Source organism: Vigna umbellata, chromosome 7 (genome assembly GCF_029865625.1).
Source record: "Vigna umbellata cultivar VRB3 chromosome 7, Vumbellata_1.0, whole genome shotgun sequence".
Taxonomy (NCBI): domain Eukaryota; kingdom Viridiplantae; phylum Streptophyta; class Magnoliopsida; order Fabales; family Fabaceae; genus Vigna; species Vigna umbellata.
Genome location: NC_142171.1, coordinates 2799073 through 2818942, shown reverse-complemented (window position 1 = coordinate 2818942; position 19870 = coordinate 2799073). Strand labels below are relative to the sequence as shown.

The window sequence follows — 19870 nt, the reverse complement described above, 5'->3', positions numbered from 1 at the left end:
TATGCATTATGACCACTTTTAGTGTATTATACTAACTAGTTTTAGGTTCTAGGGTGTCATATTTTGAGTTCTAAGTTGTTTTTGTAGTGTGACTTTCTAATTAGCATTGTTTTACCATCCTAAACTTGTTAGGACAGTTTGTTTGAAGTTTGTTAGGCTACTTTAGTGCAGTCATCAAAATTTGACCATTCTAGTGCATTTCTAGTAGACCTTTTGAGGTTTTAGTAGTGATTTCAAGAAAGTGTGTTAGGAATCAATTCTTGAGTCCATTCTTAGTCATTTCTAGGAAGTAACAACTTGTGTAGACGCTTTTAGGCGTCTTTTACAGATTGCACATCATCATTCTAAACTTGTTAGAACAGTGTCTTTGGAGTTTCTTAGGCTACTAGTATTATGTTTTTTGGTCAAACAATAAAACTTTATTTAAGTACTTGAAACTTGTTAGGATAACAACAATATTCATTCTTAGGTTAACTTAGGACAGTTTCGTTGTAGTTTCTTCTGCTACTTCACTATAGTTAGAAAAATTTTACCATTCTAGTGCATTTAATTTAGTGTACTTTGGACCATGCTGTCCTTGTACAGTGAGTCTAATTTCTGTTTATGTCTACCTTGCTGCTGTTTTCCAGGTGGTGTTGTGTAGTTAAACATTCTACACTCACTTTTAACATTGCCTACTTCATTCAATGTTATAAACTCAGTTTTGGTGGTGTGATGGAGTGATTTTTCTACAGTTTTGGCCATATCAAAGTCAAATTTCAAAGTCTACCATTTCTATGCTATGTCATAGTTTGAGCAAGTCTAAAGTGATCTTTAAAAGTTGCTAGCACAATTCAATTACTAATATAATGTTCTAAGTGCAAAATAGTATACTAAACCATCAATTGATTTCCCAAATATAATGTCACTCTTCTCCACCCTCGCCATAAGTCTCTCCACATACATGTTACCAAGAATAACACAACCCTCACTTTTTTTTTCTGCTGCTTTTGGCCGCCACCACTCCAGATTCCAACTCCCTCTCACCACTCTCTTAGGCCTATAAATTCCATCATAACGTTGCAGCAGCAACATTGAAAGTATTAAAGCCACTTAGAGGCTCTTTAAAGCAAGACAGAAGAAGATGAAGTAGCAACAGTAGTTGTCAGAGAATCTTACTGTTGCTTGTTTCTGACCAAATTATTAACCAAAGGGTTGCAGCAAATGGGTGGTGGCAGTGGTGATAGTGGAGATAGTGGTGATAGTGGTGATGGTGACCATAACAATTCTATTTCCATGGTTGTTAAGAACAAGAAGAATGGCTCTATTCGGTCCATTTTTATGCATGTTGATGGGCTGGACATGTTTCTCATGATTTTCGGATTGATTGGAGCCATTGGTGATGGCTTACGCACCCCTTTGGTGTTGTTTATCACCAGCAAAATGATGAATATTATTGGAAATTTTTCTGGTGGAATAGATAGCACTTTCCTCGACAGCATCAATAAGGTATTGTTTGTTTTATCTTCTTTTCTCTCACTACCAGTTCAACACACATGGAACAATATCAGAAAGTAGCTTAATTATTATTTCATCAACGAATTTATTACCTTTGTGATGCAGAATGCTCTGGTTTTGTTATACTTGGCTTGTGGGTCTTTTGTTGCTTGTTTTCTAGGTGAGTATGATTTTGGTTTTTACTTGACCAACTTCTATATCTTCATTTTTCATGATGCTAAGGCTTTAACATTGTGCTGCTTTTACTATGGGGGATTTCAGAGGGTTATTGTTGGACAAGAACCGGCGAAAGACAAGCTGCTAGAATGAGAGTGAGGTACCTCAAGGCAGTGTTGAGGCAAGAAGTCGCATACTTTGATTTGCATGTCAGTAGCACATCCGAGGTCATCACCAGTTTCTCTAATGACAGCCTCGTAATTAGGATATTCTTAGTGAAAAGGTGTGCAGAAAAACCAAAACCAGTAACTTGTATTTTTCTTGACCTTTCAATTTTGATACTAAACAAAGTGTTTTACTTCACTGTCGTAAACAAAGTGTTTTACTACTTTAAGCTGATGTAACATGCTACTACTGTAAAAATTTTAATAAATTTTCATCTTAACAAGAATTCACAGATGATGTGGTTGAGATCTACTCATTTATGTCTTATGTGTGTGTGTGGTCACATCATTTGATTTAACAGTTTCTCCCAAATTTGAAAACTATAGGTTCAAAATTTTTTGATGAATGCCTCTATGTTTGTGGCGAGCTACATAGTGAGTTTTACATTATTATGGAGATTGACCCTTGTGGGGTTCCCTTTCGTGGTTCTACTTGTGATCCCTGGTTTTATGTATGGGAGGACACTAATGGGGTTGGCCAGCAAGATTAGAGAAGAATACGACAAGGCTGGTACAGTGGCAGAACAAGCAATATCTTCCATCAGAACAGTTTACTCCTTTGTGGGGGGAAAGCAAAACCATAGATGCTTTCTTTGATGCTCTACAAGGTTCAGTAAAGTTAGGACTCAGACAAGGCTTGGCAAAAGGCATAGCTATCGGAAGCAATGGTGTTGTGTTTGCTATATGGGCTTTCATATCATATATTTTAAATGGCAGCATTGTTTTTTTCCGGACTTGCAAGCTGTCATCATGAGGTTTTCAAATATTAATTATTTTTCTTCCCTCCCCAAATGGTCTTATTGGTGACAGGTTTGATGGTAAGAAGTTTGTGGACAGAAACACAGGAAAGAAGATATTAAACATGTTCCAACTACATAAAATAATCAAACCTTTGCTGGAAAACAAATACAGGTTTGATTACAATTATTAAAAATATGGAATATAGTATCTCAGACAAGAGTTATGATTAGGTGTTGATAAAATAAAGAAAAATTTGATGTTCCACTGAACCAGGCCCAATATGGAAAGGTGACACTATGACAGATTGGCCTAAGCCAATGTCTCCACTACGCAGACACACACCAAACATTCCCAATCTGTTACTCATAACTGTCATTCTTAATTCCAATTTTCATCTTCTCTCTTTCTTTTTACACCCATAATTCATAAACAAACCCTTCCAATTAGGTTTCACATATTACTTTATAAGGGGAACTTTGTATTTTACTTATATATTTATATTATGTTCCTCTTCCTCATCACGTACCAATCAACACAAAATCTTCTATCCACCTTTCCTTCTCAACACAATTCAAAAGTGATTTTCAAATCTTTGAAAATTGTCAATCAAGAAATAATATTCCAGTATATGATATCTCCAACTTGTTTTGAATAACAAATTTTGCATTCTAGTAAAAATTACATAAGATGGGTGTGAACGAAAATTTCAACAACAATCATGATCATCATGGGTGTGTGGATGACGATGAAATCCCACTTCCTGGATTTCGATTCCATCCCACAGATGAAGAGCTTGTTAGTTTCTATCTACAAAGGAAGCTTCACAACAAACCCATCAACATCGACCTCATCAACCAAATTGATATTTACAAATACGATCCTTGGGATCTTCCAAGTATGTTTTCTTGATCTTCTTCTGTTTCTCTTAAACTTTCTAGAAAAGTGTCTCATAATATCATGGAAGGCTTTTCATCTATATGTATGATATAATTATAAGCTTTGAGGCTTTCCTAGTAGATTCTTATATTATAAACTTCAACCAAATTTAATATTTAACATTGCTGATTTTGTCATGCCCTTCTTTTTGTTCATTGTGGGGATGGCCATTCCTCTGGCTCTCAAGGTTTGGCTCTCAAGGTTAGCTGCGAATGAGAAAATAGGTGGCTATGAATGCTTCAAGCGTTACTTTCTATGTTCCTTTTGTTTCTTCTTTTTGATTCAACCAGCCCTTTTTGATGCTTCCATTTCTCTCAGAGAATACCAAATAGACTTGTAGCTGTAAAAAAGGTTCTGCTTCGATCACTCAAACTCCTCTTCTGGGGATTGCTCTTGCAAGGTTCTGCTTCAATCACTCAATGATGAAGGTGGTTTCTCTCATGCTCCGGACAATCTAACATATGGTGTTGACATGAAACAGATAAGGTGGTGTGGCATCCTTCAGGTGATTTTTATAATTTTTTCCACCTAAAATTTTCTATTACAGTATATTTTAGCTGATAAGTCTGATACAAAAGGAATAATACTTGTTTTTGAACCATTATAGAGAATTGCTCTGGCATATTTGGTTGTGGCACTTGTGGAGATATTTTCAAGAAGTGCACAAGATAAAGATCTACCCACCCAACTCTCAATATTGAAGTTGTACTATTGGCATTGGTTAGTCCGTGAAAGTATGGTTCTGGTTAATGGCTAATGTTATATGCTTTTGAACATTTATTTGTTAATATTTCAGGCTAGTGGGGGCTTGCCTACTTGCTGTTTACTTGGCTTTACTTTATGGAATGTATGTTCCAGACTGCCAATTCACTGTCCATAATCCAGACAGCATATACAATGGAACAATAAACTACGGCTAAGGCTATTTAAACCTTCTCACTGGCATGCCAATGCCTTGCCCCTCATTTCAATTACAAAACAATAAACTTTCTCAATCAAACAACCACTGCTGCCACAAGAACATCATACACATTCCAGAAGAACATCATACACATTCCAGAACATTGTAACTCATAATGAATTTTTAAATGCACAACTTACCTCAACCAAGATAGCACTTGACGATGGCAACCTTTGTACAGCACGACACCGACACAAGCCCACAACGGCCCCTCCAACGAAATCCCTCAACCACGTTCCTTCAATCACATACTAACAAGTGAATGAAAAGTAGATGAAGGCAGCAACACTGTCTAGGCTTCAACAATATGAACATGAGAATGAAATTCTGTGGAACTTACCTCTACGGAGATAGCCCTTCACGAGCACGACAGCAACAGAAGCCCACTACGACCCCTCCAACAAAGTCCCTCAACAAACAGAACCAACACCCCTCAACATAGCGACCAACCCGCTTAAAAACCATAGCCCGAGACTCCCCAAACCACCGCGCACTGTGAACGAACCACGACCAAGGAGGCTAGTCACCACCGTGAACGACCACCACCAGTCACTAACCGAGAAAGTGGGGAGCGTCAAAATATGGAGGGAAGGGTGTGAAGAAACAGAGGCAAGTCTGTGAAGAAAGCCACGACAGAGACGAAAGCGTGCAAGTGAATAAAATCAAATTGGGGAACGAAAACCCCAAATTGAGACTTAAATGACCGCGAACCTTACCGACGGCTTAAAAGCCTTCGGTAATTATCTCAATACCGAGGGCTTAAAGGCCTTCGGTAATATGCCGTCTGTAATTTGCAATTTTCCAGTAGTGAACGTTAAACAATTAAGGTTTGCATTAATGACCATTAAGAGGTAAATTAATTTAGATTCCTTTAAACTCTATAAATAAGGGTTTAGGTTTGAGGTAAAGACAGATTCAACTCATACTACAATACGCTCTATTTACGTCCTATTAGGACTTCAATATTTAACTGTGACAAACAGTTCATAAAACCGCTCCTAACTTGAGCGTCGGAGTGCCTTTTGCAGGTACCTCCCCTCTTTTACAACTGAGCGGTCAAGATTGAAGTTCACCGAGCGGGCAATATTGAAGGTGTCCGATCGGTCCAAACTAGAAGCAGACAAGCGAAGCGCACCAGTCGAAGGTTAGTGTCTCGGTCTCACAATTCACACAGAAACAATTTTAATTAATTAATTAAATTCAATAAGAGTATTATATTTAATGAGAAGACACAAATTATCATTACTTGTCTTAATCAAAACCACTGTACTGAAACCCTTTTATATTATTTACAGTGGGGTGAATAAGTTGTCATCTTCGGCCACACATTTTGCTTTTAAAAGTAAAAGAACATCCATTTTTCACCTTTTGCAAATCATGGGTAGCCCATCATGCAGTACTTTTGCTTTTTAATGCTAAAAGTGGTCTCTAACTAAAAATTAGAGGAAACTAAAGACAAGAAAAGGAGAGAGAGGAAGGGAGAAAAAAGCGATCGACATTGATACTAAAACATAAAAATGATATCTTGTATATAGTGAAGGCCCCAACGTAGTACAAATGAAAATCAATGTGTCTATAGGGCACCACAAAAAAACAACATAAAAGTCCACGAAACCTTTGTCCAGGAGAAAAGTCCCTTACCACATAACCATAATATATACACCACATATATTGTCAACAGGTAATCAAGAAAAATCTATTTCCCAAACCAAACTAATTAAGCGGGCGAACAGTGTCCGCCACAGCTCTCACCGCCACCGCCACCGCCGCAATCACCACTATTTCTAGAACCCTACTTCCATTCTACAATGAGAAATCACTTTTCAACATTAACACATTTCTTATTATTGCTTAAAATCCATTAGAAATCACAAAAACCTGTGAAATTTTTGCGGTTTCCAACAAACTTTATAACGATAATAAAGAAGGCATTGTTTTAGCAGTGATGAAAGTAAAAGTATAGAGAATGCATTACTTTAGTCTGATATAGGTTTTGTGTCTAAGTATTATATATAATAGTAAGAATATAAAAAGAGGTGGTAGCATGGATCACCAGATTGAATCAGTGTAGGTGGTGTGGTCGACGACCATGTCCATGTCGATATCAAAAATAGGTTTGGGTTGTTGTGAGTGAATGATCTTGGAAGATGGAGAAGCAGTGTTGGTAGGGCTAGTGGGGCTGTAGAGAGATGCATTCTGACGCACTCTGAGATGCACTGCTTCGGCTTGAGCCACTGCCAATTGGGTCTGCAACACATCAATCTGTTGCTGAAGAGATGAAATGGCCCCCACACACCCATACACTGGGTCCCTCACTCTTGCATTTGCCTCATACACCATGCTGCTCACTGCATCTCCTCTCTGATGCTCTGGTAGCTCCTGTAACAATTAAATAACTGATGAAGAAAAAGTTTCTGATATAACATTAATGTCACTTTCACTCGTTACTTTTGTAACTGTTTCATCATATGCTTCAACAGTACTACTACTTTCACCTTTTTTTTATCTCATTTTTTTTTCATATTGCATCACCTGTATTATATTAATCTCTGTCCTTTTTTGGACTTTTTCTGGATACTTTTTAAGACGTTCAATTTATCTTCTGCGTTAAACTTTTTAACAAAAGCATCCTTAATTACTTAACACTTCTTTTTCTAGTCAGTATACTATCCTTTCACTAGGTTTCATTTATTCGTATATAATATAAAAAGTCGTTGCTGAAGAGAAGGGACACGAAGAAGATCAAGAGAAAAAGGTTCTTCAAATTTTAAATATATATATTTTTTAAATTTCTCAAGTTTAACTGAGTACTTAGAAGGACCCTCTCTCTCTATAGGACTAGAGAAGAAAGAGGGTATATTATTATTATTATTATTTTTGAACTAGTTAATGAAATTGTTTTAGCAATAAAAGCATCTTAAAGGATCCGATAAGTTACAATATTTGATGTTTGACAACGAAATGAGTAATTTTATTGAATGGATATGATTAAAAAATTTATGACAAAAGCAGGTTCACGTGGTGCAGAAGCAGGATGTTACTTCAATAATTTGTTTTTCTTTTGGTTTGTGACAAGAGAAGGTGAAGTGGAGTTTGGATTCTTAAACGTGGTTTCACACAATCACGCACGTACGTTGCTTGTTAAGTTTCGCTTTGTGTTGTGCTTGACCCTGACTTTTGGTGACAAAACCACGTTTTGAAGCTCCTATTGGGTGGCCCAAGATACGATCCATGAAGAAAGAGATACAATATTTTAGTTTCTCAAAAATCTAAATAAATATAAGGCTACGCATAAACTTTTTCAAAGGAGATTTTTTATTTATTTATTTTCATTTGTCCTATTCTTTTTTATTTTTAACGAACACATGGCAGACCAAAAGATGAGACTGACCTAATATTGAAATATGAATGAATGGAAAAGCAGACAAAGGGATTAGGACGTGAGATGTGAGATGTGAGGTTTGAAGGCGCCGAATGCCTAATCTTCTCCACCTTTTCTAATTTTTCAAGGGCTACTTAGAAAAAAAAAAAAAGTATCAATTCGTGGTTTTTCACAATCACTTCTCTCCAAAGCTTAATTCAACGTACCAATAATTCTATATTATATTTTCCACACACCGATACATACAACTTTGTCTAATGCATACAAATAAATTAAGCTAGTATTATTTTCAAACTTTTTCACACCAAATCATTTTCGTATATCATATTACGGAATTTCTATATGCTATAGTTCCACAACCATGGAAAATAATCGGCAGAAGATAGAAACATGCCATAAACAAATGTACTAGCTACCATGTATATATATGACGTAAATAGTTTAAAGTAAGAAGAAAAGACAGAAGCATGTTAAAGCTTACAAGAAAATAATGTGAAAGATTGAGCAATGGTCAAGGAAAGCGTCGCACTAGTCTGCAAGGTTGTTGATCTTTATACCAAAAACAGACACCATAAATTCGTTAAGAAAGTCTGCAGTCTTTGAACCTAATAGAGTTCATATGCTTGAAAGGTGGTTGAGAAAGAGAAAAAAAAAACTGTTTTTTGAGTTATTTACGTTATTATTTTTTCATTTTATTGAATACTAATTTTGTTCAGAAACTTGACTTATGAATTTCAATATTTCTTAGTTACATGTTATTCACAAAAAGAATTGAAAGAAAAAAGTAAAAAGCGACCTAGGAAACAAGATCATAGTTGGTGAAAAGTAAAATGTTGAGATGCATGTAAGATAATAAGGAGAATCCTGAAGGAATGAAGCATTTAATATAAGAGAGGAAAGAACCTGAAGCATCTTATTGACATTGCTGGCACCAAAGACTCTGTGAACATTGGCAAACTTGTGGGGTTCATCAGCAGGAAAATAAGGAGCAAAAACACAATCCTGAGCACACCTTCTCCTAAGGAGCTTGCATGCAGCACAGGGTGAGGGTGCACCCTGCTTCCTACCACCATCTTTCATGTTTCCCTTCTTCTGAAACTTCTAAAAGGACATGAGAATGGTAGAGCAACAAAAGAAGGATTTATAGTTGAAAATAAAGTAAATAAAAGGAAGAAAAGACAGAGGGCGTGTGTGTGTGTGTGAGAGAGAGAAAGAAAGAGAGGGTGGTGGGGTTAGGGAATGAAGGAGGCCTGCATTATATAATAATTAAGAAAAAAAAAAAAAAAAAAAGAGCAGCAGAGTTGTGCATTACTCTATGTAGAATTCATGTGGGTCCAATTAATTAACACATAGAATTAAATTAATCACCTTTGGTTGTTCTTCACATTTTCATCCATGTTTCGTTGGGTCCCCAACATCTTCTTGTCCCGTACTGCTTCATGCGTGCGACTCGCAATTTATGTTATCAATGAGTAGGTCTCACTAGGGTTATTATTATAGTATATCCTATCTATTTTAAATAATTCTATTTCATTAAAAATATGCATGGTTTATGGTTATACTATAAAATTTTAATATTGGAAGTGTTAAAATGGATTGATTGCTAGCTCAATTAAATTTGATTGCTTTTGACATGGCCTGTTTAGTTTGTCTGCATTTCTAATGGGTTTATGTATGCTAGGTTAGTCGACAGTCCTTTTTAGATATATTTACTTTTAACAATAATTATTATATTTTGGTTTAATTAAGTTTTTGTACCTAACGTTTACAATTATTTTAGTTTTGCTACTTAAACTTTTGTTGTTATTTTAATCCTTGACAACTTTTTTAAAATCATCCTTCTTATTAATTTGACGTCAAAGTTAAATTTAGTTGTATTTTGTAATATCATGTACATAAAGTTATATATTTATTGAAAATAAAATAAAAAAGTAACATTTATAGGGATTAAAAGAAAACAAACACTTTTTTAAAATGAAAATAAAAGAAATAATATATATATATATATATATATATATATATATATATATATATATATATATATATATATATATATATATATATATATATATATATATATATATATATCATAAATAACATCTCTACAACCACTAAAAGAACTGAAATAATTGATGGTCAATATCTATCGAAAATAATAAAAATTCGTTGATAATCATTGTTTTTTCGATAAATTACAAATAGATTAAAATCTGTCGATAAAAATATTGTAGGTAAAATTTATCGATCGATATCGTCCATCAATAATTATCGACGAATATATATTTTTGTAATTACATATGGATGTATCCTATCAAAGGATGAATCCATCAATAATTACATGAATAGTGTGGGTGATTACTGACGAATTTATCCATCGATAAATTATGTCGATAAATGACATGGTAGTTTCTAATGTATTGGATTTATTTCCTACTTACCACACAAACATCCTGGACATAAACAAAGGCAATACAAATTGGAAAAATCAACCAAACAATAAAATCCAAACAAACATTAATACAATATCAGACAAACATCACAAACATGTTTATAAGGCAATTTAGACAACCATAAAATTTTTAAAAGTATGTCTATAAGTAACAAAGTCCTAATAAACTACGTATCCATCATAATTTTCTTCTTCTTTAGGGTTTTATTGCTGCTGTTGGAATTGTAGCTGGAGTGGGGTGGGGTGGGCTTTTACTGAGTTGTTGATGGGACGATATTGGGTTAGACTAAGGCTGTTGAAGACAACTCTGTGCTTCCAGAGACAAGAATCTCATGACCATATTTTGCAAAGTGGCAAACTTGCGACTCAAATCATCATAAGCCTAATCACGTGCTTCTAGTCGTTGCATGAGGTGGATACCAACCTCTTTAGCACTGTTGGAAGAAGATGGTTGGTGCTTGAGAGTGCCTCTTTTAGTAGTGTGATTTGAGTAAGTTGTCCTATCCCATATAGTCATCCTTTATTTTTTTCACTAACAACGTTAACCTAGCACATTGTCCTAATGATGTCATCCTCATCATTATGCTCTTCTGATGCATCAAGACATGACCATTGCTCAAATATAACTTATGAGGGTCAACTTGAAAATTCTTCCTATTAAAAAGTTAGTTAAATAATAGTAAAAGTTTATAGTTTATAGCAAATAATAGTAAAAGTGTTGTGTCCTGTGTGACCTTTCAACAATAAACTGGTTAGATCTCTTTTGAAGAATAGTTTGTTGAAATACCTCATCAACATGCACAACTCGTCCTATATCTCGTACCTGCAACAAAATATGACGTTATATATACATCAATTTGAAAAGACATAAGTGTTGGATTTAGGGATGACAACAGGTTGTATCGGGTATAGATAATGTCTACCTACAACCTGACCTGAAAATGAAAACTTTATGCGTTTCAAAAAAATTCGCAGATATTTTAAATCTCGTGGCCACCCACGAATACCTGCAAATATTAAAAAATATTATTTTATACATTTTTAAAATAATATATATAATATATATATATATATATATATATATAAATGAAATAAAATATAAACTAAAATTTAATTTTAATTAAATTTAATCCCAAAATATATAAATTAATTTGATTTTAAATTAAATTAAATGTAAATTAAGTTATTATTTTTATTTTTTGCAAGTAACAGGTACTTGCGGGTCGGGTAGTATAATACTCGCACCGAATCCGTTTATAAGCGGGTATCAAAATATCCGCTACCCGCAACTCGCGGTTAGTAAATATCTGTGGGTACCAACTACCCGACGTGGATTTTATCTGCGAATATTTGCGGACACAGATTTTTTTGGCACCCCTAGTTGGATTAATATGATAACAAAAGGAATAAAAGTTTATACCATACAAGTGTCATGCTCATAAGTGGTAATGAAATCACCTATGTGTAGGGTCCTACACTTTTATGAGCTTCTATTCCTCTGGATTGTAACACATTTATTACTATAATCAAGAGAATTTCAATGTGCTAACAATGGAGTTCTAATATGCTCCCGAATCCTATAAGGGCGTTCTCTTGTAGTTATAACATCTCTAAACATCTCAAATAGTTATGAGATGCTTTGTTGGGGAAGTTTTTTTGAATTTGAGCTTCATGCTCAAGTCTTCACTGAACTTTCATCGTAACAATAAATCAAGTTCAAATCATCTTGATGACACAATATATGGTATTTAAAGTATACCATCAATTAACTTATTTTGCATTTGACTTAACATACATGAATAAACAATAAGAATAAGTTTGATGAATTTTTACCTTAAATCGTTGCTGGAATGGATATTTGTCTTTGGAGGTATTCTCCCCATGATTGCTAAGGCTTTAGAAATTGTTGCTTAATAGACCTTGTGATGGCCTGAGAAGCAACTCTAGAAAGAAGAAACCTAAAGATGAATACAAAAAGAGTCATCAAAATTAAGCAAGGTAAAACAAGTCATCTAATACAAATTTTGAAGATGATTGGTTATTACCCTCAACCATAAGGTTCAATCATTTATTAATCATGAAGAGGATGATCAATTGCATCAACAACTGAATCAGGAGCATTTAATGGATTAAAAATATTAGTGGATGAGGAAGGTATATAAGGAATGTGTAAAGGTGGGTATGGATACAAATGGTGTAGGAACCACAAGAGGGTGTGGTGTGGGTACCAAAGCAGGGATGATGCCTGAACTGCAATACGTGACCAAACGTCAGTGGAGTAGGGGTAGATGTGGATGGTATTGCTTAAGGAACCCTTAAAATATAGTGTGGCTACCTTCTTGAGCTAGATCCTGTGTGTCTATCCTTGAACATTGTGTCTCTTTTCTTTTCCACATTGAGTGAAGTTTTCTTGAGATGAATGAGAGTTCCTCTTCCTCGTTTTCATCCATAGAGTTTTGTTCATCATCAGACTCTTCTAAGGATTCATCTGTTCTGAGAGCCATTGTAGTTGTCTTTTTGGTGGCCTTAAGAGCGATGATTTTCTCTTTTTTTTTTGCCATCTTGTTGAAGTTCAAGCTTATGCACCTTTAAATTCTGATCAACTCTTCTAAACTCATGCCATCGAGATTTTTTAAAGTTCTGAGAGCGGTAACCTGTGGTTCCATTGTCTAGGATGACTGTGTAGGATTTTGTCAATGTGGTCAAAGTTGTCGTAGGATTTTCTTAGGAACTTGAGCTCATTGAGGATTGTTTGGAATCTACTAAACATGCTCTAAATGTTTTGATTTTCTAGCACGTGAACAATTCATATTGTTTGTCAATAACTGAGTTTGTTTCTTTTTACCTTACTTGATCCCTCGTATGTGGGGTGTCCCACATTTTATTTTCTCCTTGATAAGTGTGAACCTTTCGATATTCCTCCTCAGAGAGAGCACACATCAATGAGTTACAAGCCTTGGAGTTTAGTAGGTACCATTTTTCTGTTTGTCAGTCTATTTTCTTTTTGCAAGCGACTCTCCTTCATCCAAGGTACATATAGTTGCCTTTCTCGACGACATCCCACATAACAATGTGATAAAATTCAAAGAATGCGATCATTCTTTGTTTCTAGTAGTCGAACTTCTCTCCTTTGAATAGAGGAGGACAATTGACAGTGTAGCCCTTGTTTTCCATGTCTTAGAGGATCATTTTCTTGAGTCCTGTCAAGAACTAACCTTACGAGGTTAGCTCTAATACCAACTGAAGTACCTGGAAAATACTATAAGGGGGATTGAATAGTGTTATAGGAGAGTTCACTATAATCTTCAACAAGATTACAACTGAGTATTTGTATCATTCTTGGTATCACCTAGTCAATCCCAATAAAAAATATAGTAATTAGTATAAGATAATATTGAGATTTTCGTGTTTTGTTTGTGTATGTGTTGGTTATGACATAATTGTTATGTTATTTTCTTCATTTTATAGGAAAACTAGAAACAAACAAAACTAGAACCTGAATCTTAAACATAAAAATTATAGGAAAACACTTAGGTCCTAGGAAATAGAAAAACATTTAGGCTAGAATAACGAGACACTTGACTAGACGATTTCTTGTCTAAAAGTTTCTGAGAGAGAATTGAGCTAAATGCTGAATGCTCCAAATACCTGAATTAGGTATTTGACTTCTCTTGAAAACGAAATAGGTTAAGACAATGCCTTTAGCTAAAACAACTAAAAGAAACTATTAAAACACATAAGAAAGCCTAAGCAAGCTAAACACTATCTGTTTACAAAGAGACAAAAACAAAAGAAGTGTTTACTTGAATCAAGTTGATACCATAAAAAAAATAGACACGTCATCTTATGATGAAGCATCTATGATTGATATCTTTAAATCAAAAGAGCTTAATTATAAAATGCTACCTAATGGTACGAAATCAAAAAAACACTTTTTTTTTGAGCGAGCATTAAAAGCATTAAATGACATTAAATGATTAATGTTCAAAAGCAACAAAAGTGATAAGAAAATTTAAATCTATTGCATGCATAATTTACTCTAATTTTGCAGATAAGCTATTCTACATAGATTCATAGTGCTACAGATCAAATATCAAATGTGGATGTTAAAGACAAAAGAGATAATCATGGAATGTTCCTCTCTTGAAAAAATTTGAGTATATGTACAAAAATCATTCTAGAAATCTGAAAAATCTTGTTCTCTTTGAAAATGACTCTGTTGTTGTTATTCATGATCATTTTTCAGAAGTTTGGAGTTGTGATTTCTCTTTGTGAAAGAATCTTTGGGAGACCAATGAACCACTCTAGGGTTGCTCCTTAATAGTTGTAGCAAAGGTCTTCAACATGGCGACATCGTTAATTGAGTACAAACTAACTTGTGTAACATAGATTGCATCATGCTCGTTTGAATCAATGTTGTCATCATAATAGTCCAAAGCTAATGACTTCCATTGCTTAAGAAGGAAGGTGTCAGTCATGCCAACTATGAAAGGATGACGACACTTCTCTCCAACTACCATAAAGTAGTGAGACTTAGGGGTGAGGTGACACTCACTCTTGGCCTCGTTCCCTTGGATTGAGAAGGTGTGAGGGGTCCTCTACACCAAGACAACAATTTCAACAACTTCCTTGTCCTTTTCCTTTCTAATTGTGGCCTCGACCTCAATACTCCTCCTCAACACGATGTTCTCTTCTTTCAATGCCTCCGTCTCTTACACACTCCTCTTTTTAAATTTCATGTACTCTTATTGCATCTTGGCTTAAGCTTTCAAGATCACAACTATACTGGCCGAGGAGGGTCCCACATCCTTCTCTCCAACTACTTTACTTCTAGTGGACACCATACTTAATCTCTTCTTCAAATCGAACTTTTCTTCAAAGAATACTTTTTGACCCTATGGTGGACGTCAATTGTTCTTACAAAGCTAAAGAGGTACCCTGTAAAGATAACTTCAACTTCACGGACTCATTCAACCTTCACTTTGTCAACTTCTTCCTTCTTCCTCTTAGTACTCATCCTACATAAAATATATGGCGGTCATGCCTGCATAAGATTATTTGACACTCAAGTTAGCTATATATGTGTCAATGAAAAAATCACAATTAATGAGTAAAAGTCAAACCTTGATTATTATTGTATTTATAACATGATTTAATACTTGTTGCCCTTATCTAAATGGGTCTGGATGTGGGCCCTTATCTAAATGGGCCTAGTGGCCCAATGATCCATTTACCTGAAGTGATGATTAGCCAGTTTTGGCTAAGTTATACAATATGTGATTCATCATTATCTTCGTAGGTGGTACAAAACAATGGAAGAAAGCATGTGGCTCCCAACAAATGGCAATTAGTATCACTAAACAACACCAGGTTCTACAGGTAGCACATAGCTCTAGGCAAGAGGCATACATCCATTACTAGGAAACGCGACATTCGACATGCTAGACTTTCAACATATGACACATACAGTATATATCATTTGGTCTTTAGTTCTCAAGCTTCGACAAACAAACATTAACCTTTGATGAATAGTTCTCAACTTTCGATAGTCACTATTAATCTTTACTGGGTAATACTGAGTCAATTATTAATTCTTAGTATGTAGTACTCAACTTACAACCAGCATATATTAACCCTTAGTAAGTAGTATTTAATTAGTAACATTTAGTTTTTAACATATAACATCCAAAATGTGTTGAACACTAAGTTATCATGAGAAGAAATTAATATTAACAAGGTCGACATATATTTGATTGTATAGAGTACTTTATATTTAATAAATTTTTCATTTAAGAAAAAAAAACTTCACTAAGAATATTTTAATAATATTTTATTTTAATTTTTTAACCCTTAAGTGTGGTGGAACTTATACATGACGGGTAATTTCGTTACGATCACATGATCAGATATATCGTTTTCGAAATTTTAACAGTTGTTATTGATAATTAAGAATGATGTAACTGTTTTATATAATTATCAATAAAAAAAGTCATGTTTGAGGCCGTGATACACAAATTGAGTTTTTTTCTATATGAATAAAAAAAATAATTATAAACAGTTGAAGCCGTTGGTACGAACTATCAAGTGAGCAAAACGAGGTAACTTTAGCATGCTTACAGTTTCTTAATTGAATTTGGTAGAAATAACTATTCATTTAACATAGACTCTGAATAGATATAGTACCAGTGAGTCAAAGTTTTCTCAAGAAAAGAAAAGGATATTGGAGATACTTTTTCTCAAATAGAAGAAGATTCCAGAGTATTATTTTAATCTTAAATATTAAAACCAGAATAGTTTATATGTATAATTGTTCTTGGTTTTAAGATGGTTTTTTCAAGAATGAAATCTGAACTTTAAAACACTGTTGAGTTGGTTCAATTTCTTACTATAAAACACAGTGGAATGAATAGAATAATTGCAGGCCAAAAAGACTTCATAGGCAGGTGAGTTAGGTAGAGTAATGATATTTTATTTTTATTTTTATTTTTTTTTATTTTCTTTTCGCAACTGTCAAACCATAACCAACCCGCCGTCTAAGACAACGTGATTAGGTGCACTTATACGGTCAATGTAGTGGAGGCGCATGAACATGGAAATATTATTAGGTATTTTGAAACTAGGATTTTAGGATTTTTCATCATTCTTTCTCTTATTAACATACTCTGTTTTTTTTTTTAATTTATGTAATAAGGCTAAAGTGATTTCCCAATCAGTGATGTTTTTCTTGTTTATTTGATATGTTTAAATTTTAATCAACCGATACACTTTTTAAAGATTAAGTTTTGAATAAGTTAGTAAAAATTTCATTTTATAAAATTAATCTTTAAATATGATATACATGAATTAAAATTTATTCTAAAAATATTTATTGTATTGTGTATTACCAAAAAGATTTATAATTTATTAAACATATCTGTGATCTATTATTAAATCATTATATTGCATATATGCATATAATTATTAATTGTAGATTTAAAAGGAGAATTGTTCTTGGACCGTTAGGGAGGCAAGAAACTACCAATATCTTTAGGTTGGTTGGTTTGTTGAGAAGTGAGATTTGACTAAAGAAGCAACCCACAAAGATTTTAAACTTGGAAACACAAATGAGGTTCGATGCAAAGGGGACCCATTTTCCAAAAATACCATTCCCTATGCCAAATACTGTATATATAGGATCGACACTAATTTAATAAAATAGACAAACAATTAGGTCTTAGAATTTTGTTGACAAACTTCAATTCCATACTGTATACGCATAAAATAATTTATTAGATAAAAACAAAATTCACTTCAACAATATTATCCTTCAAACTTGTGTCTACTTCTTTTATACAATAATTAATACTCCTTCTATCCCTAATTATAATTAGGAAGAACTAAAATTTAGTGTTCTTATAGTAAAAGTTAATCAGTATTTTAGCCAAAAACAAACTAATATTATTCAAAGAGGTCTTTTTAAAACTAATAATAAAATTTCTAAATGGAACAGCAGATATATGAGAAAAAACTATGTGCTGTTGACGTAAGAAAAGAAATTAATAGAAAATGTGAATGTAGACATTGATATAAAATAATGAATAATGTGTTATTATTTTTTTCTCTAAGTAAATCTCAATTATTTGCGTTGGTAACCTTGTGGACCTATCTCGAGGATACACCACCACCTATGCCCCTTGAAAAAAATAGCCTAAACTATTTCCTTAGATCAAATGTTAATCAATATTTCCTTTCTACCATTCAAAAATCTTATCCAAAATCTTGAGTTGGCGATGCTATCTTGATGGTGTTCTTATTTTTGCAGCTATATTAAAATTTAGATTTTTTTTATTCACATTTGTTGTATTTTTTTAGTAAATCTTCTTCTTACGTACCAAATACTTTTAGCTAACATTGCTGATTATTATCTTTAGAATATGCAAAGGGTCTTATTTGTTTCTAAAGCAAGAGTACCACAACACAAGAAACATACAATACAAAAATTCAAACCAAAGTACCTCAAAACAAGTTAACAAACCCTTTAACCATATCCATTCCTTAGTTGCCTCTATCAATACTATGTACTCTACACTATTGTTGACAAGACCTTGATTAAAGAGTGCAATGGGTGTTGCTCAACCTCCAACTCTCCATTCTACTTTTATCCCTCTTTTCATCTCTTTATTTTTATTTTATCCTTAAGTAAAGTTTTTCTTTTAGGTTAATATTTTTTAACTCCAATCTCTTATGTGCGGCACACAATCTTTTTTTCCTCACGTTCTACTTCGTTGTTTTATTGTGCTCTTTTTCTTTTTGTTTTACGTTCATTCTTTGTCCTATCTTTTTTTCATTGTGGGGTAGGATTGTGGTGAGTGAGAGGTTGCTGGTGGGAGAAATTGTTACGAATTCATGTCGGTGGTGTTTGAAGGTCTCCGTAGTGCTTGAAGGTGCAAAGGGTGAAGATGTGCGTATAAGTACGTAGTCTACCCTAAATTAACCTTTAAATTAATGTGTAAAACCTTAAACGGATGTCAGCATCCATCGACGGATGTCAACATCCGTTTAAGGTAAAACGAATGTCTTCTCCCTGGTCAACAACGCCAAACGCCAGTAGGGAATTTCTAGACTCCACGCGGTGTGTGGCATTTGCTGGAATAGTATCTGCAGATGCAGGAATCCAATATACAAACATTAAATATTTTCGTTCTGCATGGTGATACCAAATAAACGAGAAAATACGTATTGTTTTGTTTTAGCATTGGAACTCTTTGAAGCCATCACACACTGCTAATACGTATTGTTTTGGAACTCACGTCTTTAATTCCCACTCCAAACAGTTATGGGATATTTTGTGAAGCCATCAATGCACTACTAATAGGGTGACAACTGAATAAGTGTACCAACCAGTATCCAATGATAAAATATAATTTAAACTAATAATTTGGATGAAAAAAAGAATTGCATCAAAGCAGAATAGAACAAATGTAGAAAAATCTTCATTTTATTTAAGTCAAAAAGGCTAATCCCTTAGGTGTCCCCTCTGCTAACCCTTTTATTTTTGGCAAACTCTTTGTATTAAGATTTCAAAATTATCAAGTCATATTCGTAGATGATAACAAATGTTTGATTGATTTCAAGATCCATCTCACCACCAATTTTTCAATTGTTCAGTTGCGTATCTAAGTATCTTGTCGAAAAAAAAACATTAAACACACTTATAATTAGAGGTGTGCATATAATACCTATATATACATGCAATTTTTAAAATGGAAAAAGCCTTGTGCTGGTTTGCAGATGTCCTAGTATGCATCAACCAATGAATAAAATTAGGAGAAAGATACTCTTAAATTAATAATATAAAAACTAAAAAAAAAAAATTAACAACCTCCACAAATATGACATATCCGTGAACGGATGTGACACATTAGATTAATCACATATTATCAGTTTTAATTTTCTATTGAAATAATTAAATAAATAATAATTGAATAACTAAATTAAAAAAAATTCCACTAACAAATTAAAATAAAAACTAAATTTAAATAAAT

The 19870-nt window shown here is 33.7% G+C and overlaps 2 protein-coding genes across 4 annotated transcripts; one reads left to right on the top strand and one right to left on the bottom strand.

Annotated features, from left to right (window-relative positions):
- Nucleotides 1-1203: 1203 nt before the first annotated feature.
- LOC148194953 (ABC transporter B family member 15-like) lies at nt 1204-2474 on the top strand. Its single transcript, XM_088094407.1, has 4 exons — nt 1204-1488; nt 1603-1657; nt 1759-1910; nt 2205-2474. Exons 1-4 carry the CDS (start codon nt 1204-1206, stop codon nt 2472-2474), a joined length of 762 nt encoding a protein of 253 aa, XP_087950533.1.
- Nucleotides 2475-6013: 3539 nt separating this feature from the next.
- LOC148194952 (LOB domain-containing protein 4-like) lies at nt 6014-9105 on the bottom strand. Of its 3 annotated transcripts, none has more exons than XM_088094623.1 (3): nt 8801-9105; nt 7649-7720; nt 6014-6894 (listed from the first exon to the last, which is right to left on the bottom strand). In XM_088094623.1, exons 1-3 carry the CDS (start codon nt 8975-8977, stop codon nt 6565-6567), a joined length of 579 nt encoding a protein of 192 aa, XP_087950749.1. In that variant the 5' UTR covers nt 8978-9105; the 3' UTR covers nt 6014-6564. The 3 variants fall into 3 exon arrangements, with proteins under 3 accessions (XP_087950749.1, XP_087950748.1, XP_087950747.1); XM_088094622.1 differs by lacking the exon at nt 7649-7720 and having other exon boundaries at nt 6014-6318; nt 6569-6894; XM_088094621.1 differs by lacking the exon at nt 7649-7720.
- Between the last annotated feature and the right edge of the window lie 10765 nt (nt 9106-19870).

Bases quoted from the DNA above. Each gene is read 5' to 3' on its own strand.
- LOC148194952 (XM_088094623.1), bottom strand. From the start codon at position 8,977: ATGAAAGATGGTGGTAGGAAGCAGGGTGCACCCTCACCCTGTGCTGCA. The intron at 7,721-8,800 runs GTTCTTTCCTCT...GCCACCCAATAG, and splicing joins ATGTCAATAAGATGCTTCAG to GAGCTTCAAAACGTGGTTTT. The intron at 6,895-7,648 runs GTACGTGCGTGA...TAATTGTTACAG, and splicing joins AGCGAAACTTAACAAGCAAC to GAGCTACCAGAGCATCAGAG.
- LOC148194953 (XM_088094407.1), top strand. From the start codon at position 1,204: ATGGGTGGTGGCAGTGGTGATAGTGGAGATAGTGGTGATAGTGGTGAT. The intron at 1,489-1,602 runs GTATTGTTTGTT...TTTGTGATGCAG, and splicing joins TCCTCGACAGCATCAATAAG to AATGCTCTGGTTTTGTTATA. The intron at 1,658-1,758 runs GTGAGTATGATT...GGGGGATTTCAG, and splicing joins TTTTGTTGCTTGTTTTCTAG to AGGGTTATTGTTGGACAAGA.